This window comes from Amphiura filiformis, chromosome 1 (assembly GCF_039555335.1).
Source record: "Amphiura filiformis chromosome 1, Afil_fr2py, whole genome shotgun sequence".
In the NCBI taxonomy this organism is placed as follows: Eukaryota; Metazoa; Echinodermata; class Ophiuroidea; order Amphilepidida; family Amphiuridae; genus Amphiura; species Amphiura filiformis.
In genome coordinates this window covers 36487740-36514536 of record NC_092628.1, presented here as the reverse complement: position 1 = coordinate 36514536, position 26797 = coordinate 36487740, and the positions used below count along the sequence as shown (strand labels likewise).

General features: G+C 34.9%; 1 protein-coding gene across 4 annotated transcripts in view; it reads left to right on the top strand.

The window, feature by feature from the left end:
• Nucleotides 1-26797, top strand: part of LOC140146373 (uncharacterized) — a 179521-nt gene that overhangs the window by 77235 nt on the left and 75489 nt on the right. For 3 of the 4 annotated variants that reach the window (XM_072168203.1, XM_072168249.1, XM_072168226.1), the window contains one exon: nucleotides 3558-3630. In XM_072168203.1, coding sequence (XP_072024304.1) covers nucleotides 3558-3630 — 73 coding nt within the window. Of the gene's footprint in view, nucleotides 1-3557; nucleotides 3631-26797 lie in introns of those variants that run through there. The other variant, XM_072168265.1, reaches the window with a different exon arrangement.

Below are 26797 nucleotides of genomic sequence, written 5' to 3'. Positions count from 1 at the left end.
AGTCCTTTCTTGTTCTAAATCCCCGGAAATTAATGGAGGGTAAGTAACTGAATTAATAGCTTGAAATAAAGAAAAAGTGACAAATGTGCCTTGAAGTGGAGGCAAGGGTATGATGAATGTGTCATGACATAGATAGTAATGTATCCTGTAGCAGTGAGGGCATCCTGCCACTGTATTCCCCTTAGTACACCGCATAAGTTGAATGCTCGTACTGTGCATCCTGCTTGCTGCAGGTGCCTTCTAAATCTTGTCTTATGATTTGTGTGTGGCAGATTCTTATTGTCAAGATTGTAGCTATAGCACTATAGACCCTATAGCTCAGCCTTTTTGTGCATGGACTTTGTCCAGTCCATGGAGAAAGGTTCATCTTTCAAGATAATTTTTAATAAATAAATATACCTATATTTTCAGTGATAGAATTCATTGTTGTGGTAGTGCATTCTTCTTGCTTCAGTAAAAGCACATTTCTGTTTTTAAAACTGGAATCACTTGAATAAAAACTACTGAAGTTTTTTCCCCACAAAAGTCAATTTTCTTTGAAAAAAAAATCTGTAGAGTTGGGAATATTTTTAAATGGTGTGCACAGGAGCTCTGAGACACAATTTGATCTTGTTCAGCCTAATCATTTGTTTTTAGCAAACCCCAAGGTTTTTACATGGTGTTGTTCAATAGATACTCACTTTACAAAGAAGATATCTTACCCTTTCCAGAATCCTTTGCAACATGATACATCACCTCATTTCATCAAATGACACTCCTACCGTAACCACTCGGGTATAAGCCCACCTTCAGATATAAGCCCACCCCCTGTTTTTCAAACCATTCTGGGAACAAGGGTGTACTCGGATATAAGCTCAGTGGTAATATTGCTGAAGTTCTTTAGTCATATGCTTTAAGGGGTACTACACCCATGGCCAATTTTGTGCCTATTTTTGCATTTTTCTCAAAAATTATAGCACATTGGTGACAAGTAAGATATGTATATTATGGGGGCAAGGACTACAACTACTGTACTGAAAATTCAGCAACTCAAAGCAAGTAGTTATTGATTTATTGATCAAATATTGGGTTTCCCTCATTTTTGACTGTAACTCTGCAACTGTTGTCTGTGCTAAAATAAAATTTCCAGTGCAGTAGTTGTAGTCCTTGCCCCTATAATAAACATATCTTACTTGTCACCAATGCGCTATAATTTTTGAGAAAAATGCAAATATAGGCACAAAATTGGGCAGGGGTGTAGTACCCCCTTAACACTTCCTACGACCAAGGGCAGCAATTTTGAAAAATTAGGTGTTTTTGGGTGCTTTTATAATAGCTGCCGTTTACTGATTTTTGCAAATAAAATTCTCTACATTGTGTAGATTTTGTGTCGAGTTAATATTATTTACTCAAATGTATCAGAATATTATTTATACAATTGCTTTTGAATAAAAATACAAATAAAATATAAAAATTGATCAGTTTGAGTAAGTGTTATTATTTTTTTTTTTAGTATTTCACTGTCAATTTACGAAAGCCATTTATTTTCAATAAAATAAACACTGAATGTAAAGCATATGCATGCATTGCATGTATATACATTGGTTCACTTCAACTTTCACTGGTTTCAATTTCCTGACTTTCAAGTTCGGTGTAGAGCATTGACGATGACGTCAATGATTTTTCGCAGTTGAGACGCAAGCGTGTGGACAAACCGCACTTGTACGCTTGCGTGTACGCTCTTTGCGATGAATGTTACTCGCACAATTCGATACTGCAGTCACCGAAATTTCAACTTGAGTTGAGATGAACTAAAAATCTGTGTAACGTACTGTGATTGAATATTTATTTTGATGATCGAATCTCGGACTTATGAACTATGAAATACATGTATAACAAACTTACATACAGAGGCACGTAGCCTGTATGATCACTGCTTACTCGCGAAACACAGCGTTACCCCGATGTTTTTTATGGTAGGCTAAAGAGTAACAGTCCTACGCGAATTGAATGCAGTACCACGCATTGCATTGCATACATGATACTACAACCCGCTAAGACGGTCACCCAGTGGCCAACACATATTCAGACCTTCCGATGCTTGTTCATCCCTGTCAACAGCTATAACTGCTCCCAAAGTTGCCCAGATTATCATTCTTCCGTAAATCCTTCGAATTTACTCTCACTATCATCCAATTCATCTTGAAAAACACGGTTTAGATCAGCGTTAGCACATCGCTTCGCCATTTCGAGATAACATTGTTGAATTTTCCAAAAGACGTCGGCGTTTCTAGATTGTTTTCCTAAAAACATTTTAGCAGCTTCCGGCGAAAAGTGAGTCTTTTAGCTGTTGACATGCCTTACTTTACCACTGATTTTCAAGGGACTTAGGCTATCTAGAGGCTAAAGGTCATAAATATTATAAAATAAAATTTGTCTGAATTTAAATTTTTAGATTTGAGATAAAAACACCTAAAAATGACGACGGAAGAGCAATTGCAAATTAGGTGCTTTTGATCGCGATTTTTTCGATTTTTTTCATTGTTTTACTGAACAATGACTGGCGACATAAGGCAGGCAATATCGTTTTAACGTCACGTGACCCAAGTGATTCACTTCTGAATCACTTTGTCGTAGGAAGTGTTAAGAACAAATTAAATATAAATATCAGTTAAAAATTAACATTCCATACTTGCCAGATGACAGAAATTACTGGTCCATCAGGCATATACAAATGGGGAAGATTGTTCTTATTTTTAAAATTCAACCACTAGCCCCTCTCTGGCCCACCCCCATTTTTGAAGTGAAATTTCCCATCTAGCGGGGTGGGCTTATACCCGAGACCCGAGTGGTTATGGTTTTTTGTACAGGTTCCCTTTGTTTGCATTTTGAGAATAAATAATTTTGGCTTAACATGGGTCGATATTCAAGAAATAAATATATTTTGCAAGAGATAGATGTGCTCTGTTCATTGAGCTACCTTTCATCACTATCAACCCATGTTGTACTAGAGAGTACAGAAACTTGAAATGGGAGAAATGCATTTATGGCTAGTATAACTTCAGAGACATGTATCTTTTGTTGTCACCTGCCAAGATGTGATTACTTATCAGGATGGGTTTTAATATTAGAGGTTAGTGAAACTGATTCTGAATCTATCAGGGTTATTTTACAAAGGCAATCCAAATTTCAAATACATAATCATTGTGCAAGTCAAGAGGGGTCAAAACAAATGTCATGAGTTCCTGTAGAGACAAAAATATGGAAATGTTTCATCTTGCAAATGAATGGGATTTTCATCACAAGCAGATCATACTGAAGGGATAGTGAGTGGGTAAGAAGTTGATAGATGTCTTGGTTATTGTTCTGGATTTCTACAGAAGTATGAGGGCTTGATTTGATGATCTGCAATATTATACATACAGCATGCTTATTCCAGCAGTGCATTGGATGAATATGGTATGTCACCTGTCTCTTTGTCTGGTAATAAACACCATTGACATTTACATTGCTTCTTGCCATGTTTGTTGAATAATTATTATTAAATTGTTTGTCTTACCTTTGTTTCATTTCTGCAGGATAACATAGGGCACCGTCTACTTCAGAAGGCTGGTTGGAAGAAGGGCCAGGGCCTGGGCCGCTCCCTTCAAGGTACTGCTACACACGTAGCTTGCATGCTTGTATTTAGTGAATCATTGAAGTTTTTTGACCGGTATAATATATCAAAATTCTTAAGACTATAGTACAAGTTGTATTAAGTATGTCACTCAACTGTCTCTGTCTTATCCTTTATGTCAGTATTACGTTTCCAAACTGTTTTGTGTGTGTACGTATGTGAGTGTGTATTCTAATGTAGTAGCTGAAGTGAATATGTGTATCAAATTGAAGTGAGTCTCACTTTCTCATAATACTCAGTCTTTATGCATTTTTTTTATTGCTGTATGGTTTTATTTATCTATAAAAAGGATACCTTTTTTTTGCCCCAATTGAGCCATGCATCTGTTTGTTTGTGTCCTACAAAATCCTCTACTCCAGTGATGTTATCCTTGTCCACCAGCTAAACAAAAAAGCCTGGTAGGTAGTCATCTGTATGCTGCATGACAACAAAGTGGTAGGTTTAAAAATTTAAAGGTAGATTGAGAACCCACTGTTAGTCTGTCCTGCAAGCCTCTTGGATTACCATTGCTCTGCATCATAAGCAAAGAAGAAGGCATTGCTGGAGTCGACAGGCAGAGGTTTCTCAGGTCTCCCTGTTCTCTTGTGTTACATTTTTGCATGATGATATACATTTCATTTTTCTTTTCAGCTGATAGTTGTCTTTACTAATCAGAAACCCATCTGATTGTCATTATGGTAATGCATCTATAGCACTACATACTGAAATATTGAAAGAAAATTATAATTAAGTACTGCTAGCAATGAAGGCATACTGAATCAGACTGTGTGCTAGATAGATGTAGCATAATGTAGATTATGGTAGGGCATCAAAAATAATAATTACACAAGGGACTAGATAATATAGACTTGCTATTCATGCCTCCCAAATCCATGATAATGGACTGGTATCATTTTGAACATTGGAGTAAAATCATACCAGCTGGTTATTATGAGGTCTGGGAGGGAAGATTAAGATGAGTGGTGATCAAAATATTGATGGTCATGAAGAGAAGGGGGAAGCAAGTCATATTATAATATTCTGCTGTAAAACTTTGACAAGAACATATATCCATGATGTTAGCAAGGTGCCTCTGAAGTGTACTAAAATGTGTTCTTTAGGCATCCATACACGTTGTTAATACCACTGTTATATGCATTGTAAGTTGCGCCTTGTCAACATCACGGAAATATGCTCTCATAAAAAAGGTTTACAACAGTTTATTATAATGGAATATCTTGTATTTGCTAGACCAGTCAATGTAGCGAGGATGATGGACAACATATCTAGGCTGTTGGACAGCCTGTGGGTTGGGATGTCAGGTAATACAAAGTTAGAATTTACTCACTGTCACACATGAACAATTTGTATCAAAATCACTGATGGATGGATGATAGATACCCCACTGCTCAGTGTCTTATGTAATACCTGTAACATTGGGTTGATTTATGTACTACCTGTAACATTGGGTTGATTGAAGAGAACAGAATCTGTAGCATGAAGACTTTGTCATTACTTTAAACTGCAAATTGTGATCTCTCAAATGCACCCAATTTGACATCATTTTAGACATCTAGCATGCTGATACAAGTTGTGTAAGTGTGACAGTGTGTATTCCACCATGTTTGCTTGTTACCTATGGAGTAAAAACAGTGTACCTCCCCTGCATTAATGTTGTTACACTTAGCTTGTGCAAAGTACTTCCATTCTTGCTGATTACACATCAATTGGTATATTGCATACTTTTGTGATGTGCCATGTTTGTCATGCCTAATATCATTTAAAGTTAGCTTGTGTTCAAACGGTTATGCAGGTACTGGTACACTATTTTGGTCCATGGTGACAAGCCAATGTGGATTTCTTGTAGCATTTGCATGTTGAACACCATCTTGCCATCAAAATTCCAATGATGGAACTGCAGATATGTAGCAGGTAGAGTATTCAGTGTTCAGGTGTTATGGGATGAGGTTATATAAAGCCAGCTAGTATACAAGAAAGAACAGGCTGCTTGTTTCATACTCCAGTTGCCAGCAATGAACATTTGACCAATGGGGTTGGATGTACTTCTTGTTCACCATGAAACACCCAATCTCATTGGTTAGTAACCAATTGCTGATACTAAACATCTTGAATATGACTCAAGCTTTAGATGTGTAGATAATATGAGTTGACAAGATTGCCAAGCACCAGTTAGTTACCCATGGCCTATTGGACATAACAAATCACACTTGTTGCTTCTGCATGAATTTGTAGTTTACTTGTTGTCAGGTGGATACTATGTTGTTTCATAAGTGGGGTGCAAAAAAAGCAAATCTAAAGATTCAGGCACTTGGGCCATTTTTGAAACCCTCAAGATTTGGAAATCAAGTAAACTAATGCCAGCCTTCAAAAAATAGATTCTTTCTAATAATAAAAGAGATTAAAATAAAACAATTAGAATTATTTGCAATATGCATTTTGGTAAACCTATATACCCTGGACACATGTACATGTGGTTTTAAGATGCTTATTATTGACCCACTCATATAATTACATAATGGCATTCATCATAATGTGATTGGAAATTAATGAAACTAAATTAAAACTGTACATGAATAGAAGATACATATCTTTGTATGACCTTCTGAAAGACAATACTGAATTCAGTGGTTTAATACAGATATGAAAGATATGAAATGAATAGTACAAGCTTTGTCAATACAATACATGGGCACTTAGAGTAAAGAAAACACATAAAATATATTGTTACTGGGAGGAAATAAACTAGAAAATGGAGATAACAACTTGATGCATTATCCATAAGTTTTTGAGTACTTTGTAAGCAGGCTTCTTGTCTGTGTTAAGTGCTTGTTTGAATACTTCATATAATCATCTTTGTTTCTATGGAGATTTCTATTATTTAGAACCTACCTATTTGCAAGCTCAAGCGTGTTGATAGATCTTTTGATGTATTTATTAATAATTAAAAAACAATAAAAAGCAATAACTGTGGTTTTGTACGATAAGGATTTAGGTTAATATGATGTTTGATTTTACTGTTGCAGTTGGTAGGCTAAAACAACATTTCCATGTCTATTAAGAAAAATACAAATTTAAAGAAACTATGAAATTTTTTTAGCTCATCAATACCAATATATTCCAAACATGTGTAGTGGTAAACAGTAAACACCACAGATAAGCCTGTCTACCTGTAATATGCATATGTCACAGGCGGTGTTATAAAGAGTAACTAGGCAGAAACTCAGATACTTAATATTTAGCCTAAGGCTTGTTGGAAACACAGTCGTAACTCTAGTATATCCTACGTCAGTTGAAGATAATGTGCTTCATGCTTACCTACGTTGGCATCATCAGGCAGTATGTACAAAAGGATTTAAAACTGTGTGGTGTAAGTCAAAAGAAATAGTCAATATTACTAGGAATATGAATTTTTTTCTTGCTTTATTGTGAAATTTGCCATTTGTAAGCTGCTGGTCAACACAAAAATGAAATTTTCAAAATGTTTGAACAATGTACCCTAGTATGAACAAAACAAGACGTTGTGAGACATCAAGAAGCACATTAATTTTCAGGACCAAGAAAATAAATATTTTACTTTCCTTCAAAAAAGAAAAAGAAAAAGAAAAAGAAGAAGCCACTTTTATGCACACTGACTGAGTTTTACATGTACCCTGTATGAGATAGACTGATCTTAAGGAGTACGGTACATCAAAATCCTTGTGTGAAAATGAGTGATGCCTTGGCTGCCATGTCAAAAGCAATTGCACTTAAACATAGTGAGTGAGGAAGATACAGGAACACCAGGGCCTAGTACTGTCATCATTAGACATTTTGTGGCACTGATCTATGGGCAGTCTTTTTATTTTGGTGTCAATATTATGTGCATTTCAACTGGCACAGGAAATGCGATGCCCATCTCTTGTAGAAAGGTAGGGACTACTACTGTAGTAACCTAAGATAAGTATTTTCAGCAAGTACATCATTGCATGACTGACAACTTATCAAAACAATGCTGTATTGGGGAATTCAAATTGATCAAATGCCATGGCTCCTTTTTAACAGACAGAATGAGATGAAAAGTTATTTTTGTACAAGTCTTTGTTTCTTGCTTTCACCAATTTTTGCCAAAAAGGCTCATGAATAGGCAGTTTATACAAAATCTTACTTAAAAACCTGTGTTTTTAAATGTTCTTCTTATTTTTATTGTCTCTAAATTGATTTTACGTAACCATCGTAGCATGCAGTCGCTGAGAATTAATTTTGTGTATTTGAAAATATGCATTTTTAATGTGTGTGAAGTATAGATGAAATAATTCATGAACATTTATAGTGTCTGTGCTTACAAACTACAATGGTTTTAAGTAGAAATATTGAAATACAAATGTGATGTCTTATGGAAATGTAGTATGTTCTTTCTGGTAAATTGTAAGTGTGTGTTCATTGAGTGTTGAACATCCAAAGACTCTTGATTAGCTAGTAGGGATAACATAAGGGAGAACCTTTCACAACATGCATTCATTTTGATTGCAGTGCCTAGCTTTGTGTCTCATGGCAAATTGAATTGAACAAAACCGTTTGATGGCGTGTGCTTTTCTGCCAATCTCATTTGTATATATTCTCTCCCTGGGATTCTCACACATAAACAATCTATGTAAACAACAATTGTGAACTATTTTGTTCAATTTTACTTTTCACAGATGTTTTAACACTTGTATTAAGCTTAAAAGCTTAATACAAGTATATATCAATATAACTTTTTGACATCTGCAAAGAGAACACAGAAGATGTTCACCTGCTGCCTTCAAACGGTTAAAAAAGGATTATTGTGAAATTGGAGTCAAGCAATTCCCTTAGATTACACTTAAACTGAATCGTGAGGATTGAAAAAAAAAAAACCTGAAGCATAAAAATGGGTCCAGTTTCTTGGCATTGAAACTGAAGGCTGTTGAGTTAATAAACCAAGATTTGAATACTGTCATGGAGGCAATGCACAATTCAAGTTGATTTAAGATGGGTGAATGCTGCAAGCTGTTTCTGTAAGCAAACAATATTTTTGGAATACATTGTAACATTAGATATGTCTTGTCAGGGTACGAAGGAAGCTGTCTGCCTACTTACATGAGAGCACCACAAGCATTGTCGTCATCCACAGGGATGACAAGAATATCTACAGAGCTTTTATGAAATTCCCATATCTACTGGGTTTACAATATAAAGCACTATGTATTATTGATCCTAGGGGGAAAGCATCTTGGAGGAATGACATATGTGCAAAACTGTTGGAGATTATCATAATAAAATCTAATTTTTTCCCCAAAGGGGAACTGATTAATAGAGTAAAGTTCCATCTTTAGTAATATATTGAATACATGCAAGAAGTAAAAAATGTTTGAAGTTGTTAAATTAAAAAAAAATCCTGAAAAGATGTTGTCTATGTTTTCTCCACTCAGTCAGTTTCTGCCGTGAGTAATTTCAACTCAGCACCTCCATCTTTGTAGAATTTAATTAACTACATATTTCCCATGTCCCTTAACCAATAAATCCATCCAAATTTTCTTGTCAAAATGTCAGACATGGAATTCCACTGATGCCTGTTTCTCCTATGATGTATAATATTAATGTTGATTCGATAAGACTGGTAAAAAAGACAGAAAGAAATAATGTTACTTCATGTATAGGGGGAAACCCAGTTTATAAATGAAATATTAGAATCATATCATATCATGTTTCTACTCTTAGATATGTTTTGAGAGTCTCTTATGACTTACAGGCACGATGGTAGAGGTTTTAAAGAAAGCTACTTGAACATGAGAATGAAGGTTAGTTGGCGCCAGAGATTATGGAGGATGTTCATCAATCACCATGTGGAACATATTCACCATACATCTTGGAATGCCCAGGCAGGATATGTTTTACAATATTTTAACCGAGATTATAGATTCTCTTTGGAGAAGAGTGAAAAGAAGTAATACATCACATTTCTCTCTCACCTAGACAGTATAATATTGTGAGAAGCAGTGGTTCCAATAAGGCCGTATGGCACATAAAGCCTTTCAGGTAGAAAAAGGAACATTCAATTCAATTTGACCTTTTATTTTGGACCCAAGCCTTGGACAGCAAATCTTAGTAAATGGTCATTTCTTAGTAGAGGTACACTGGTGAGAAGTCTGTTTCTGACGTTTGTTTTATTTCTGTTTGCCAAACTTTAGAATCTGTTAGTAAATTGACTCACATAAAGAGCAGTCATAAACAAGTTTCTAAAATGCAAGCATACAACATAATTATTGTGTGGAACCTTCACAGAGATCCCTGAATAGATTAGGTAAAGGTAAAATTAATCAGCTTGAAGACGCATCTGATATAAAAATTAGGGCAAAATTTCATTCAAGATGGACATCCTCTTAAAATATAAAATGGTGATTGTGTTTGAGTTCAGCCATGACAAGTGGTAAAATACAAAAATTAACTTGAATATGATCATGCATGTAAATAGCAATGTTGATATATTGACTGGGACCATTTGTCCTGGGGATTTTTCTCCTTCAATATGCTTATTTGATTAGAATTTGACAGTTTTGTGATAGGTACATCCAGATTGCTTGTATTTGTATCAAGATTTGATCATTTTGTTACATCTTATGTCCGGTATACACATTTTGCATACAGAGATGAGTCTGATGTATTAGTCAATAGACTCTGTGCCCACATCTTTGTTGTTTAAGGTGATATACCCAGTCAGTGATCTATCACATGTAAATAGTATTTGACAGTTGTTTCAAGTCCAGTAAGTACAAGCTTCCCATCAATGTCAGTAAAAGGAAGAAAACCTCTGCACTTAAATGAATGACAATTGCAGCTAAAGGGCCAAAGAAAGGATCACATTTGTTGCAGTAATTTTGGCATAATGTGCAATCCAAGGAGTTATAGATGACAAGACTCTGTCTCAGGGCTAATGAGTTATTGTACGTGCTGAAGTGATGCTTTGGTGGAACCTGTAATGGGATTTTAAAACGGTTTAGTAATAATATCCAAAAAGATCAATCACCATAGGTGTGAGTGCAGTGCAACACTGGATATATTTAATATGTGTTAACAGTATAATTTGATAAGATTATAAAATGAGCTTTTTGTTATTGACAAAACAATTGTGTAAACTAATTGTTGATGAATAAATACCGTACTGACGCGAGTATAGTCCCACCCCGTTTTTGGGTGAACATTTTTCAAAATTAGGGGGTGGGACTATACTCGAATTTCAAAAAAATATTTTTATTTATTTATTTTTTTTATTTTTTCGGTTTTGTAGTGTCCCTAGACCTAGACCTAAATGCTAGGATCATTCATGGTTGACCTAAAAAAAAAATTAAAAAAATTTTTTTTTCAAGATATTTTATATTTTTAATATGAAAATTGATAATTTGTATTCATGTCAGAGTCTATTAATGATTTCAAAATGCATTGAATTTAAATGCATTTTGAAATCATTAATAGATTATGACATGAATACCAAGTATCAATTTTCATATTAAAATATAAAACATCTTGAATTTTTTTTTTTTTAGGTCAACCATGAATGATCCTAGCATTTAGGTCTAGGTCCTGGGACACCCAAAGCCGAAAAAATAAATAACTTAAAAAAAAAAAAAAAAAAAAAAAAATTTTGAAATTTTTCGAAAATTTGGGGGTGGGACTTTACTCGAAGGTGGGACTATACTCGCGTCAGTACGGTATTATATTTAAAGGAATTCTATGGTGTAAATGTCTTGAAGGGAAAAATCATCTTTGTCTCTTTTGACTCAATCAACAAGTAAGTTAAGCAGATAGCAAAAATAGTGTGTTCAATGGTTAAGTCTATCCACAAACAAAATACTAAAAATATTGGAACATTTGACCAATATCAATGCACCAACCTTCAAGAAAAATGAATCAAATCCTGGAATATGTGAATGCACAGCGTGTAGTATGCGTAACCACATGCAAGTGCAATTATATTTATACACTACATATTTTTCTAACAGCTTTTCTGATTTGCTATGTGGTTCTAGAGTGTATGAAAGCCTGTACAATAATTGAGGAATGAATTCTAGACAATATTGATGACAGCAAGTATCAACTTGTCGTGTTTACATTAAAAATGCATAAATCAAAAGTGAGACCAAAATGAATTCCCCCACCCTCCCAATGTAGTGTATAAACCATTACATAATGAAACCAGCATTTTGAGTGGGTGACGTTTCTAGCTGGCCAAGTGATCATATTCAAAATCATTCAAAATGACATGTTGAATGTGAATTTGATATTCACATAATTCCATAAGGATGCAAAATGTTCTTGACCGTTATTTGGCTGAAAGAAAACATTGTGCCATTCTGTTAGTGTACTCCATGTAATACGCTATTTTACATATAATATTTTATCGCTAATACTAGTAGTAATAGTAAGTACAGCAAATATTTCCAGCCATATATATAATTTTTAATGTCAAGAAATGCAGACAGTGAAGCTGAAAGGATAAATACAACAGTAAGCAGGTGTTGGAAATGCAAAGGGAGCGTGCTGATCATATTGCTACATCATAGTATCTGTGTTAAGAGGACAAGAACAAGCAATCTCAAGCCTCTTGATATCAAAAGTTATCATTGTCTGTTTGAATAACAGCCAAGCATGGCTTCCTATATAGTGTATTGATGTCACAGTATACAATGTATTCATTCTTGGTGTGTGCACATCCAAATGTTAATTACGTTGTAGTTACTGAATTTTGATATGTGACAGTTTTGATAGACATAGATTTGGAAGAAGCTTTAATGATATGATCAAAAAGGAATGTTATGTGGCCAATTGACTTTTTATGATCTTACGTAAAATAGAAAACTTGTGTGGGGGTTTGTATGTGGGGGGGGGGGTGGGGGTGGAGAGGTGCATGGAGGTTTGTTTGAATTGGAAGGTTTGAGGTAAGCTTTTTGCAACAAGGTTTACCTTGGATAGCAGATTTAATCAGTTATGGACTGGAAAACTGATGCTACCAAGTGGTGGGCTGTCATGTCTTGTATACAGTCAGTACAAAACTCTAGAACCCATTCAAATCATCTGACATTTTCATAGCTGATGGCTGATGGCACTGTTTGTATAGATGCCTCAGCTCTTGACCGTTACTGAGTTGGACAAAAAGTCATCTGGTCATTCTTTATTTTGTTTTGTGGTACTGGTAGGAACAACTGAGTTCATGACATGACAGGCTGATGTTGACTTACTGAGGCACGTAGGTTTCAAATTGCTTGGGTACTTGATAATGATATCTGCATGTCTGTATCTCTATCGCACTAGGATTAGCCGTGTGCATCTTATTAACCTGCCTAAAACAAAAACAAGAAATACGCATTCCTTATGATGCACCAGGCAGCAGAATTCAAGCATGCTCAGGAGGCTCAGGCACATACCTTTCCAATCTCTATGTTAATAATCTAAGGATGAATTCAATAACAAAATTTGGTCAACTCACATTTGAGTTATTTACTTTGAAATTTATGTATTATTTGGTGGTTAGTACTAGTAGTATGCTTTGCTATACATTACATACCTGTATAGTCCATTTGGCTTTCTCAAGACACACAGTCAAAGGCAGCATATCTGTACTTTGCACCGCATTACGTGCTACAGATGCACTGCTTTTGATAGCATGTGTATGACATGAGCTCAAGAAAACCAAATGGTACTTGGCATTGATCAGGACAGGTTGAATGTAACAGTAGACTCTATGGCAAAGAATTCATAGCCAGATATGGAATACAACATAGGAAAAACGAAATGGCATTGTAAGTGGCTGTTGGTTGATTTGTTTGTGGTGCGCTATTTAATGAAGCAAGTGCTCGTTGTCGCTAGCTAAGTCGTCATCGTGGCCAATTGAAGCCATTAGAGACCCAGTCATGTAAATCTCCAAAGTGAAATCAGTTGCAATTCCACTTGTGTTGTCCTTACAAACATGTAGACTAGAAGTAATTTAGTGTAATAATATCAGGATAGTGCAAGGCATTTTTTGGTAAATATGCATAGGAATGATAATGATTTTTTGTTTTAGTTGGTGCCTCAAGATGTGTACTGTTATTTGTTGAGACATGGGAGTTGAATTGCAACGTGCTGTGAGTTTGGGCATGGCACGTTCCTTATGGAGTCTACTATGCTGATGGAGAAACAGTGTCATCAGTTAATATTAAAAGGGCCGTTAGGCTAAGAGAGCTTCTTTCAGATTTGAGTTTCCTGCTTTTAAACCTCCTTCAGGGTGACCTATATTTTGGTGCATATATTTTTTTAGGTTGAAATCTCGGCTGAAATCACAAGGAGTATGAAAAAGGTGGAGTTATCTCCAGCCTGATGGGTAAAAAAGAAGTAAATATGGGGAAGAAATCAGTGTCAAATCGTTGGCTGTTAAATTGGTCATGTTTATTTGTGCAAGAAATAACAGACATTTTTGTTCACTCTTGGTGACCTAATGGTACTTACCAGGAATTCTTTTGCTGCACATCTTTCAGCCATACATATGAAATAAGAGGAGTCTGATGAAAAGCATCTAACTTTAACCACTAATTTAAAGCTTTATATTTGAATATAGGCTATATTCATAACATTTTCAGCATGTTTTATTGTTTGTCTATGGAAAGGCAGAGTGAATTTAGTTAAATTGCAAGTTTTAGTTGAGTTGTACAGATTTCACAGAATAAGTCAAATCACTGCTGATAACCAATCAAATATGCACACACACAAAAAAAATCATCCTTAAATATAGAAATGGAAAGGTAATGATAACCGTCAAGTCACCTCATCAAGCTATGATATTTGTAGTTTGTTTGGATTACTATGCTTAGATAAGTGAGTATGTTCTCAGTGTAAATATACTCAAAGTGTATCAGGTTTTATCCCAAGTGCTAGCGCTACCTTCCAATTTTCAAACATAGAAACTCTGCATATATTTGTATGTACAGATGAACAAGCCAGCATAGATGAGGCCTCCGTTTGGAAATGAGCCTTGATTTGTGGAGGAAAAGGAAGGGGGACTGAAGATATCATCGTCTGTGATATATTTCTTGAATCAGTTTGGATGGTCTTGAAAGCGGTATAGAACAGAAACTTATTGTGATAATTTTCAAACATGGAGAGACTCTTGAAAATTGGCCACTTGAAAATTGTCTGAGACAATCACAATTGCATTAAATAACTAATCTTATTTCTATAAATGTAAATGTTTCTTCCTAGCCAACACATTGGCTCAATTAATAAAGTATGAAACTAGTCAACATGAAGGTTCTTGTTTCAAATGCTCAGTGGAAATCATTCAGTGATCATTGATGTGATGTGGTCAAGTATTTCATCTGATCATATGGTAAATACAATTGTCATACTTCAATGTAGGCCTATATCTTTATAGTTAGGATGGCATTGCCTTGCAATGAATGGGCTACAGGTAATAAATAAGTATATCTCTTACATGAATATTCTCTTTATAATTTTGATTCCATAGTTAATCCATCTCGTTTTTGAAGCAGCAATTTAAATAATAAATGAATGAATAGATATGAATTTAATTTCATTATCATATATGGACTTTGTGTCAGCATTGACTAGTCTAAAAGCCTCCAAAGTAATTTGAATAGATTGGATTATATTAAAAAGAAATATTGAAAGTAAACTTTTTATATAACATTTTGTATTGCAAAGCATATTCAGAGGAAAAAACCCTTAGCCCCCAGGAATCACTGTCATGATTTTTGTGCACTTCAGTAATGCCAATGTTAATACCACAATTTATATCAATTATTTGCTTGCAACATTTAACAGTTGCCTTTGTTACCATTTCTGCAGTATGTAATGAATCTCACATGCAGAATATATATGGTATGCTAGTCCATGTGTGAAGTAGGTCCCTAATGGTCAGTACAGCTAATTGTCTGTGTTTCTCACAGGATCCCTGTACCCAGACATGGTTTCACTTACCAATTTACTTGGTGTGGATAATGTAAGCAATGGCGGCATGCACATATTATTTGTAAATATTGATAGAAGTGCAAAGTTTGGTTGTCACCAAAGTGGGATTGGTCATCATGGGAATAATGTCGCTCCACAGACGGTATCACTAACAAATAAATAGGAAATAAAGCACATTGAAGTTACCACTATGTTTTTAGGGGACAAGAATTAATGATGTAATTTGAAATGCCTGAGGTTTCTTAGTTTTCGAAATAGCAGGAAAATGTTTGTACATGCTGAGTGGTGTGTTCAGTGTTTACATTTATAAGAAGCAACTAAAATGTGCATGCACAATGCCATGTGTGACTGTCTACTGAAGATAGCATGCACAATGCCATGTGTGACTGTCTACTGAAGATAGCAGATACTGTTGAATTGTTGACAAGATTATTCCAAGGTTGTGTATTTTTAGCAACTACTGTGATAAACAACCATCTAGTAATCAAATATGTTGTTTTGGTCCAACAAAAAATGTGCAATTTTAGCAGAGTAAAATGAAAGATATTATCTTCAGATCTTGCTAAGTCAAGAGTAGAAGATGCATCAGATTGTTGAAACCCAGAGCCTTTTGATCAAAAAGATACATGTTGTTTGCATTTTGATATCTCTCAGAAGACTGCACATGCACAATCCAAATTGGGTACATAATTTGGCTTCATTCCTAAGGTTGAAACGGTATGCACCTAATTTGAATCTCTTGAAATTGCATTATGAATGATGACACATGGGATTTGATATTACATTATTTTACTATGTACAGCATAATGACATCCAGTTTGTGTTCTTTCTGACTGAGTTCGGCTCTCAAACATGTGAAATAAAATGATTAACTTGTGACCTGAATTAGCTAGCAACTCCGTAGCTGATGGCAATTTTGGGTAATTAGCATTTGCCCCATGATATCGGATGTCATTTATTTCAAACATTCATGCATAATACACAAATGTTTCAACATCACCATGAAACATTGCAAGCATCATTATTATATTTAGTAGGACTTGGAATTAATTGATGCTTCAACATTTTTGATGGGATCAACTTGTTGTGAAGTTAGTATAGTTGATGATTGTAATTAAAACTGAAATGCATCTAATTTGTCATTGTGGATATTTGCAGGCATGGCATCACTCATGTTTTAAACTTGTACAAAGGAAAGAAATGGCATTAATAGAATGATAGTGAAATCACCTTATCGCTCAATCGGCTTTCCTACATTGTAGCTCCTGGCAAAGTACACGAGATACATTATGGATCCCCTTTTCAGTCGCCCTATAGAAAGAGACATCACCAAATGTCATCAATAATACAATAGAGCATAACATCATGGGGACCATGCTGGGTGTGAGGTGATATGTTCACAAACTCAGGGATCATCACATCGATCTGTAACTCGTCTTCCTTATTTGGGTCACATTTTATAAGAAGATGGTACATATGGCATGCACAGTGCATCCTAATGCATCTGTATGTTTTGCCCTGGGCCATATTTCAGAGTGGATATGTTGATGGTTGGGTAGGGAAGATGGATGCTGCCAGTCTGATATTGTTGATGAGTTGCTAAGTATTGGTACATGCAGATGTGTGATAATTGTGGGAATCAATCAATCCATGGTGTATTTAGGGTTTACCACAGTTAATAATTCTGTTCTTTATCATCTAAAAGAAGCTAAGTTGTGGATGGGTGCTGATTTGTAATTTGTGTTCACTTCTTCATCTATTAAAGATCTAAAAATACATTGGTTTTGTACGCGTTTGTAAATCTTACATAGATTCTGAAGTGAACATAAATTAAGATTAGCTCCTTTTGGATACAAAATTGAAATTTTTTGGTAACCTATTTTGTTTTTTCATAATTTTTTCTTATTTTTTTCCCCTCAAGATTTTCCCCAGATGTCAAGAAACGCTTTTGGAGCCGCGTCGCAAATAACACAAATTTGATATAATTATGCAGTTAATTGTTTAAGATGCGCATGTGATGTCCAATCTATAGACCAAATGGGGGAAGAAAGGTGGTCGAGACAAACTTGGACATTCTCAATTGAAACATGTATAATAATTGACATATAAATGGTGATAATATTGATCTTGAGAGTATACTCAAACTTGATCTATAGGAAATCTTACCAAAGTAAACTACCATAGCAGGATATCTGATATACTTGGAATAGCAGCATTTGTCTGTATAAATACTGATAGATGTCTATGTCAGACAGAGTGAGGTTTCTGAGGCCTGATGCTATATATACATGAGCCAAAATGTGTGTATGGTAATGCTTTGCCGTCTATCCCGCTGATATACATGTGGAAAGCATTTGATACTCAATAAAAATACAAGTTTGGAAGGGACCATAGCAGTGATCAATCAATATGGATGTGTTAGCAAATGTGTTGCACAAGTAGTGAGGAAACCATTAATTCATAGAATGATTGCATATGGCCGGATAAGATTAGCTCAATTGACTTAAGTCAAATTGGCAAGGTGATAGAGAAAGTAGGTCAATGTCATACAATTTTACCATCAAAAGAATCAAATTAACACTATGCATTCGTGTCAAAAACTTGAAGTCTTGATTAATAGTGTTGGGAAGATCAGAGCACATACAATTTGATGTATTTTGCTTGGGAAAATAAGAAATAAAAAATATGTAGGCTCTATGTAGATTATGCTTTGAATTAGGAATTAAGATGCTTATTGACTTAGTAGCTAAAAGCTTGTCTTGATGATTATAAAAAGTACCATGACCTGACAGGAATATATATGCACCACATAGCTACTTAGCGTAGCAAATATGATGATTTATTGATGCAAGCATCAGAACCATAATGCAGCATACATGTAAGCTTAAAATTGAACATACAGAAACTAAATTCATATGGAAGACTGACTGTTGAATAAATTAATGTGTGATTATTAGCCATTTGTAATAACTAATTGTTAGCAGTGATGTTAGAGTGCCTGTTTTTAACTGTTATCCTCCCTTTTCTTTGTGTTTGAACCCTGATTTTATGCTGTTTTTCAGCTTTTTTAATAATTTTTGTCTTTTTTGGTCTGGCCTCACTCACAACCCTGAGTTAAATGCTGAAATGACGAACTATGACGGGTCTACGATTTCACTTTCGCCAAATACAGATGCCATTACTGATCTTGTGTGCACCTTAGTAAGCTTTCTACTCAATATAGCATGGAAATTGTATGTTTCAGGGAGAATTAGGAGAGCGTTTATGAAGTTAAATTTGTGAAAAAGACTGGAGGGGCGTTGATTAGAGGAGAGGCGTTTAATAGAGGAACAGCAGTACATGTTGTATCTGTTGTTGGTGACTGCAGTTTAAACAATTTAATCTTTAAAATGTATGCATTGCATAAGTCTTTAAACTAGCTAAGTCTTCACCAGTGTGTACTTGACACATCCAATGAGTCTGAAAGCCACACTAATTGGATGAAAGTCTACTTAGACATGATACTAACATCAATTGCCACAAAGCATGCCAGTGTGTAGTGACGTTCACACACCAGCCTGGGGTAATTTTGTCTCAATTTACTGTGCATCAGGACACAAATGTAGACTCAAGGCATGTGTAGTATCCAGGAGATTGCCCTTAATCCTTCTAGTTTGTAATTTGTTAAGTTTCAAATTGTCAATGCTTAAAGTTAAAAGCAAAGTTATTGGACCAGGGCTAGTGTGGTTGTGTGTTAAAAGCTAACTATCATACTGTAAGAGTCAATGATAGCTTGATACCACCGGTTGCAACCAAAAATGTTTCATTCAATCCTCGGTTTAGAATTTTGAAAAAATATATTTGGATAATATATCATGTCTAGTTCTTTGAATTACAAATACAGACATTTATTAGAACTATAGATAAGATGAAAGTGTGAATTAAATGAGACACTATGGAAGTTAACTAAAGGTAATCCTGGTGAATGGAATGATTCAATGATATCATCCATAGGCGATGTTAGATTGATAATGGAAAGATATATACATTAAATCCACCTGCAAGATGCAGAAAATGAAACAAACTTGAAAATGAAAACGATGTGAAACATTTACTGTGCAGGAGTGTACAATTGAAATACAGCTATGCAATAATCTAAGTATCAAACTCATTTCAGGCTTTCATTCCAGGTTTAACAAAATGTGAATAACTGTAGTGGTAATAATATATGCATACTTTGGAGAGAGATGGAGTGTTTTTGTGATTGCATGCAGCGATGACTTAATTGCATACTAGCGAGATGGTAAAATAACAAAAATAATAGTTCAATTAGTGATTGCTGCATCATCAGCAGGGATTCGGACAGGTGAATCAATGATACACACAAAATTGTACATTCATCATGGGGTAACTAATATACTGTAATAATATGGGTAATGGTTTTGGATGCCTTGGTTGAATACTAGTGTATAATATTAATTTTCGCAGCATCTGTCTTTTACAAACAGGTTGAAGCAAATTAGTAGAAATATTGTGTAAATTGAATCGTGTGTGTGTGCTAGAGGTTTTAACAATGCATTTTATGGCTTTTTAATTTTGCAAATTTGAAAGTACTGCATCAAATTGGCTAAAAATAATATTTCTGCATGATTCTATATTGTATGCATATGACACCTGGCAGCTATTGCAGATAGGCCTTTCTTGCACTACACCCTGGATATGCTTTCAGAACCAAGTTTTACACAGTTTGATGCAAGCTTGAATTCCATGCTGAATACTGCTAGGAAAAGTCAATGCAATCAGTGTTGTGAATGTTGATATAATGGTTGGAGATGAAATATGGGACTTTCTTTATTACCCTGGCAACAGTTGCATTGAAATGCAACTTTATTTCAAATTGCAAGTGGAATTTCATAAATAAAATTTTTTCAATGTTTTCATCGAAATGGATGGGAAGTTTATGATTAGGAGCAACATCAAAATTAAATGCAAAATTGTGAAGACTCATACACAGTGGTGCAGGCAGGCACCCAGTCCTCAACCTAGCCATAGTTAGTAGCGCCTGCATGGACTATAGAGCCATGCAAGGCCAGTACAGAAGACTGGACCAAGCACAAAGTATGCTCATTCTCTGGCATGTTTATGCTGGGATAGTATACTAAAGGTGCGGGCCGAAAAGTAGTGCTATCCTCGCCATGCCCTTCACTAGCATTTGTTGATCATTACTGGTGATGTAAACAATTCTGGCATGTATACATGTACACACCCACCTGAGTAGTAGGTTTAACCTGGGACAGGGAAATTGATTTTGCTCAGTCAGTTTATACACATGAATGTATTTTTTCTTATGATAGCAACAGTTTTGGGTGGGTTGAGTTAGAGGATGTAATCACTTTGTTAGTAAGATTGTGTTGATTTGAAGAACATACCTTGGCAGACACAAAAATATAATTGTACGCCCAAATACAAAAACTGTTTTAAAAAGGCTTGCTTTCACTGACATAAGAGTGGAAGGAAAATGTGATTGCAGTAAAATGGACTCCTGGTTTCAATATCAATGCCCATTGATTTGCCTAAACTTTCAAGTCATTGATTTGTGTATTCAAAATAGCAACGATCATAGCATAGACAGACAGTTGTTAGGCATGAGGAATGTTACGTTCCTGGGTGTATTTCACTTAACCCTTCATAACTCAAGAAACTGTTTGCAAGTTTGAATACCCTTTTTTACTAGACGTAACGTTTGTGAAGGGTTCTAATAGTAAATCCCTATTACTTGCAGGTACAGCTATTACTGTTAAGGGTACTGATTGTAAGTCAACTTATTGAAATGGAACTTGCGATATATTTGTTAAGTTACGATTGATTTTGAGACTTACAAAGCTTAGTAAAGTTGAGTGATTTGGACCCCTGGATAACTATGTGCATATACTGAAGAGGTCCGATTCACACCAGACTAAAGTCTGATGGTACACCCGTTGAAACGTTTTTTGGCTTGTTATGGAGTCCCGTTGTGAAAGCCTCTACTTATTTACATGCATTATCTCTTTCAACATTTAGAGATGACATTATATACGCAGTAAAAGAAAATAATAATGAACATTAAAGCATCCCTCTCAAACCTGTGTGTCTTTAAGAGGATTTGGAGATATGAATGATGCCCTATTTAAAGAAGGCTATAAGCAAAGGAGCTTACATTGACATTGACAGGTAAATCGTTTTCCCATGTTGAACATGAAAGGTTATGATGCGTTGATCACTAATGAATTTGAATGATTCATTTACAAGGAGTGTACATGTATGCATGAACACAACATGTATAAGCCTATATCACGATTGACTAGTAATTTAAGTGAGACAAGCTTTTGGCTGTTACTTTTATAGGTTACTTGGAAGGTCAAACTATTACTTTTAAAGCTTTATTTTATTTTAGTTTCAATTTTAGCCACAAATGTTCAATACTACATTTATTTTCTATACCCATGGATACAAAGAGTGCCTGAACCGGACTACTCTGACACATATTGCATGGCTAATTGATCTTGTCCTATCACCATGTACAAATGCAGGCAACAGCCAGGAAATTACAACCTTTAAGCACCTTGCAAATGATAATGTGATGATGAACCATGTAACATCAAATGTTTCAACACTGACCTTATGATGGTTGGTTACATTAGGCAAAAAAAAAATGTTTGGTTGCCCTCAGCGACCGACCCAAATTTTTTTTTTCCAATCACTTTTTTAGAAGAAACCTTCAATTTGGACAGTATCAAGGACATTTTATACTTGTTATTCACTTGTTTTATTTATTAAATGCATATTTGATTAAAAACAGGCAGTATTTCCATTTAAATTCACTCCAAAATCGCACAATGTTTTACCATAAAATGATCAAGCATTTGTCAATGCTTGCCTTATGATGGTTGGTTACATAAGGCCTACCGACCCTCCAAATTTTTGTCTTGGAAGGGCAACCAAACATTTTATTTGGGCCTTATATAAGATAATGCGCAATACCATTACCCAAGTGCTAACCTTTCCTCATTACGGTGCAAGGGTTTCTGCATGAATGGTAGACCCATGCCCCCAGACATGGTGGATTTTAATAGACCGTGCACAATGTGATTTCATATGAGTGCAATTCCTGTTTACTGATATCTGAGGAAGCTCAAAGAATGATAGAAGCAAGATACTATGAGCTAGAAAGCGAGATGAAATGTAGGTCTATTTGTATGGCAACTTCCTTATCAGAAATGCTCACAACCATACAGATGATTCACATTCGAGTATATTATTAAACTAAAAATAATTATATTCTTTGATATTTTTGAAACAATGAAATTAAGTTAGCTAAAAGGTCAATGCTGGAGTATAAAATCAACCTGTGTCTTGACTCTTGTAAGAAATAATTTGCAGAAATAGGACTGGAAATCCTCACAGATGTCAGCAATTCATTTTCTGGACAATCCTAACACTATAGAGCCATAGATAGCTTTAGTTGGCTTACTTGATTCAATTTCAGCCTAATTTGAATAGGAAAGACAGACCTGTGTATAGATTTGCCTGGATTAGATTTTTGTGAGTAAGATGTTTACCTGTTATTATTTACCCAAGGTCACTAAAGAAAGCTTGAAAACATTTATAAATCCGTACTGATATTTTGAAACATTTGCTTTTTTTCTCTCTTCCAAAATTAAAAGGGAAATTCTATTAATTGACTTCTTGAGCTGAGGAAAGTATACGTATGGTAATTCATATATTTGATTGATTGATTTAAAGCAGGTTTGAATAATAATAATATTAGGCTTGGGGAGCTTTAGAATTTCCGGATGAGATATGCACTAGATATCTATTCATTTCCTTGTCAGCCAGTGGAGTATTAGTCATTCCCATAATGCACTGCAAATAATCTTTTTTGTTGTCATGGATGTTGGAAAACAAAAGCTAATATATATGCTATGTGTGTAGATGACTGCAAATGGTTTTGTTTTGTTTTTTTCGTGAAAAGATTCATCATGTAGATAATAATAATTTGGAGTTTGTTATTTCTTTAAGGTGGTTATATGTTTTGTTTTTTTGGTCACTATTTGTCATAGTGCATTTTGGGATTTGGAAAATCCACCTGCTATACTTGACAGCGAATGGATTTTATTATTATATTTTTGCAGGTCTCCTGATCAGTGCACTTTGCATCTAAATCCTTTTTGTCCTTCTATTTTCTATCATATTTTCTAGCCAATGATTTTAAGATTTATGTTATCCAATTGAAAGCAAATAATTTTCTGCATATTTTGAAATTCACTTGTAGAAAAGCTGTTCAAAATCCACTGTAAAGAGGAAACTTTTATTTATTTTATTTAAGTAAGCCTTATACTTTAGCAACCAGGGATGTAAAGAACATTTCTAGCATACAAAAATGTGAACAGATTCTCATTATTTGCCTGCCTTTAATTGTAATATTTAGTTGTTTCATGTTTATCCTTAGCAGACACTAATATAAAGTACTTATGAGTGAGTAGAGAGTCAATCAGCTGTATTATTCATTTCCATAAATGATACATGTTGCCTAGGCAACCATCTGGACACACACACTGTAATGTGCATCTATTTTCAGTGGCATGCACCAATTGGTTTACTGTTTATACCTTTATTGGAAAATTAGCAAAGCACAACAAGTGTATATTTGCTATAAGGTGGTATTGGAGGCATTTTGGAAGTGCTCTATTTATGTTTTAAACATATTATTTGAGTAGGGCAGAGAACACTGATCAATATGCCTTTTGTTTGAAGCTAATTGGACATACGTTGTTCATAATACATACATTTAAATTTCTTGTATTTAATTGTTTTATTGATAATCAATACAGTTAATGAGCTAATATGACTTGAAAGTGCTCATTAATATGTAATTTTTGCCAATATTTTGCTCAAATTCAATGCATAAATGTTCATAACATTTTTATTTATATTAATAGAATATTGGTGTCAAACTTGGTCAAAGTGTTCCTAATGACTTCCAGATAATTAATGCATACTTAATGTACTAGCCACCCTAATTTGCATAATTTGCATTTATGCAAATTAGCTAATTAATTATGCAAATATGCAAATTAGGGGGAGGCTTCACTATATAATACATTAGAACATATTAGAAACACTTTGACCTTGTTTCAGGGCAAAAGTATGCAAAAAAAAAGTACCATGAACATTTATGCATTGATTTTTAGCAAAATATTGGCAAAAATTACATAGTAATGGGCCTTTACTGTCTTTTAGCTCATTAACTACGGTATATTGATTATTGATAAAAACAATATGATACAAAGAAATATAATTTGATGTATTATGAAACCGTATGTCCCGATTTAATCAAACAAAAGGCATATTGATCAGTGTATTGATCTGTTTATGCACAAAGCATTTCCTAATTTCTTGAAAATGCCTCCAATACCACCTTAATTTAACAACATTATTTTTTTTTTATTCTCAAGGTCATGTATTCAATTGTTGAGCACACCTTGAAATATGCAGTGTGTAAAAATTGCATGGCTGTTGCTGATATCTCTTGTAAAATTATAAATACAAACCAAATGGGTTGAATAAAATTGGATTATATTCTGGGAGAAGACATGAGTTTAAGCAGGTGGAAAAGAAATTATTTGCACTTCATTGAGTTGGGGTTAGAAGTCAAATATTTTAGAGCATGCGATTTCCAAAATCGTACACGTGATTATACGCTTGTGCATCTATTCAAAATAAGTCTGATGTGACAGGATTTTGAATAGATGCACAGGCGCTTGATACGACGCTTTAAATCTAAGCTCTCTATTATGATGGAATATTTATGTCTCATTAGGCTTGTTGCATGATTCTCAAACTTTATGACAGAACTGCACAGAGAAATAGTTCCCTAATTAGATAATTGTCAAATGTCAACTTTGGTTTGGAAGTAGTTTCAATATATCAAAATGCATTGAAAGTACAGTTGTCCAGATCTTTGCACATAGACTAGTCTTTGGCAAAGACTTTTCATGATTGAAGGGGCGGAAGCCGACAATGATCCATGAAGCTGCAAGTCATGATTGAGGGGGACAAGCGGCACTGAGCCTAAGCGCCAAAGACACAACAGAGCAGCAAAGAAAAGCAGTGCCATCAAGCTGCGAAGCGGTACAGCTTTTGGTTTCTGTGGAATGCGTGGTACCCGGGTAGTTTCTCTCACTATGGATAATACATAGGTAGGTACATGGCCTGTAGCACATGACTAGCCATAGACTTGTTGTCATGGTTTTAGATTACTGATTCTTCATTTGTTGGAGAGTTGGTCTCAGTAAACAATACATTTTCAAATTTGTATACACAATTACCAAGTTGACATTAGCGTGTTATTTAGCTGCCATATGTAATTTGTTTTCCCATCGTAAACTTGTTATGTAAATTGTTGTCAGTTTTAGGTCAGGATACGAGGCTATGTATGAAATCATTGGTTGGCCAATTATGGTGGAGTGTAGTGCAGATAGAAGTATAGGATCAGTCCAAGCATGGTATTTCTTTTTCTTTGTCGGCTGCAAATGACTCAAGGCAAGCAACTCAACTTTGTACACTGTAATATATCTTGAGGCAGCTATTAGATAAGAGTTGGGATTATCAGTTCATTTGCCTCCAGTCAGATAGAGTACATGATTTCTCAACTTTGAAAGTAGCACAGTAACTTGGCAGTAGTGGCCATGTCGACAGAGCAGAATCAGGTTTTGTGTATTATAGTTACCTTGCTTCAAAGAAAGTTACAATGTGTAAGTGAGATGTCTTTTTGCATGGAAGGGGTGAGTACTGAGTAGAACTTACTGTTTATTCACCACCTAATACTACACAGCCAAGTTTGGCCAAATGTTTGGCAAACAATTGCGATCTCAAATGTCTGTCAAACATTTTTCGTAAATGTTTTGACAAATGTTTGTGGTCGTTAAACATTTGACTAAATCGGTAATGTAGGTGGCCATGATAGATTGACCTCTGTGCTGTTGAAATGAACCATGAACTTGCAGCACTATCACTGTTTCCTGGAATTTCTTCCCAGGATCTGTGCTTACAAGTATGTGGTATAAATGATTCACTATCTACTGTGTGAAATACATTAATTGCTGTATCTTGAATTGAAATCAGTTAACATGTGTGTGCACAAAAGGGCACATCATGTCAGTCTGG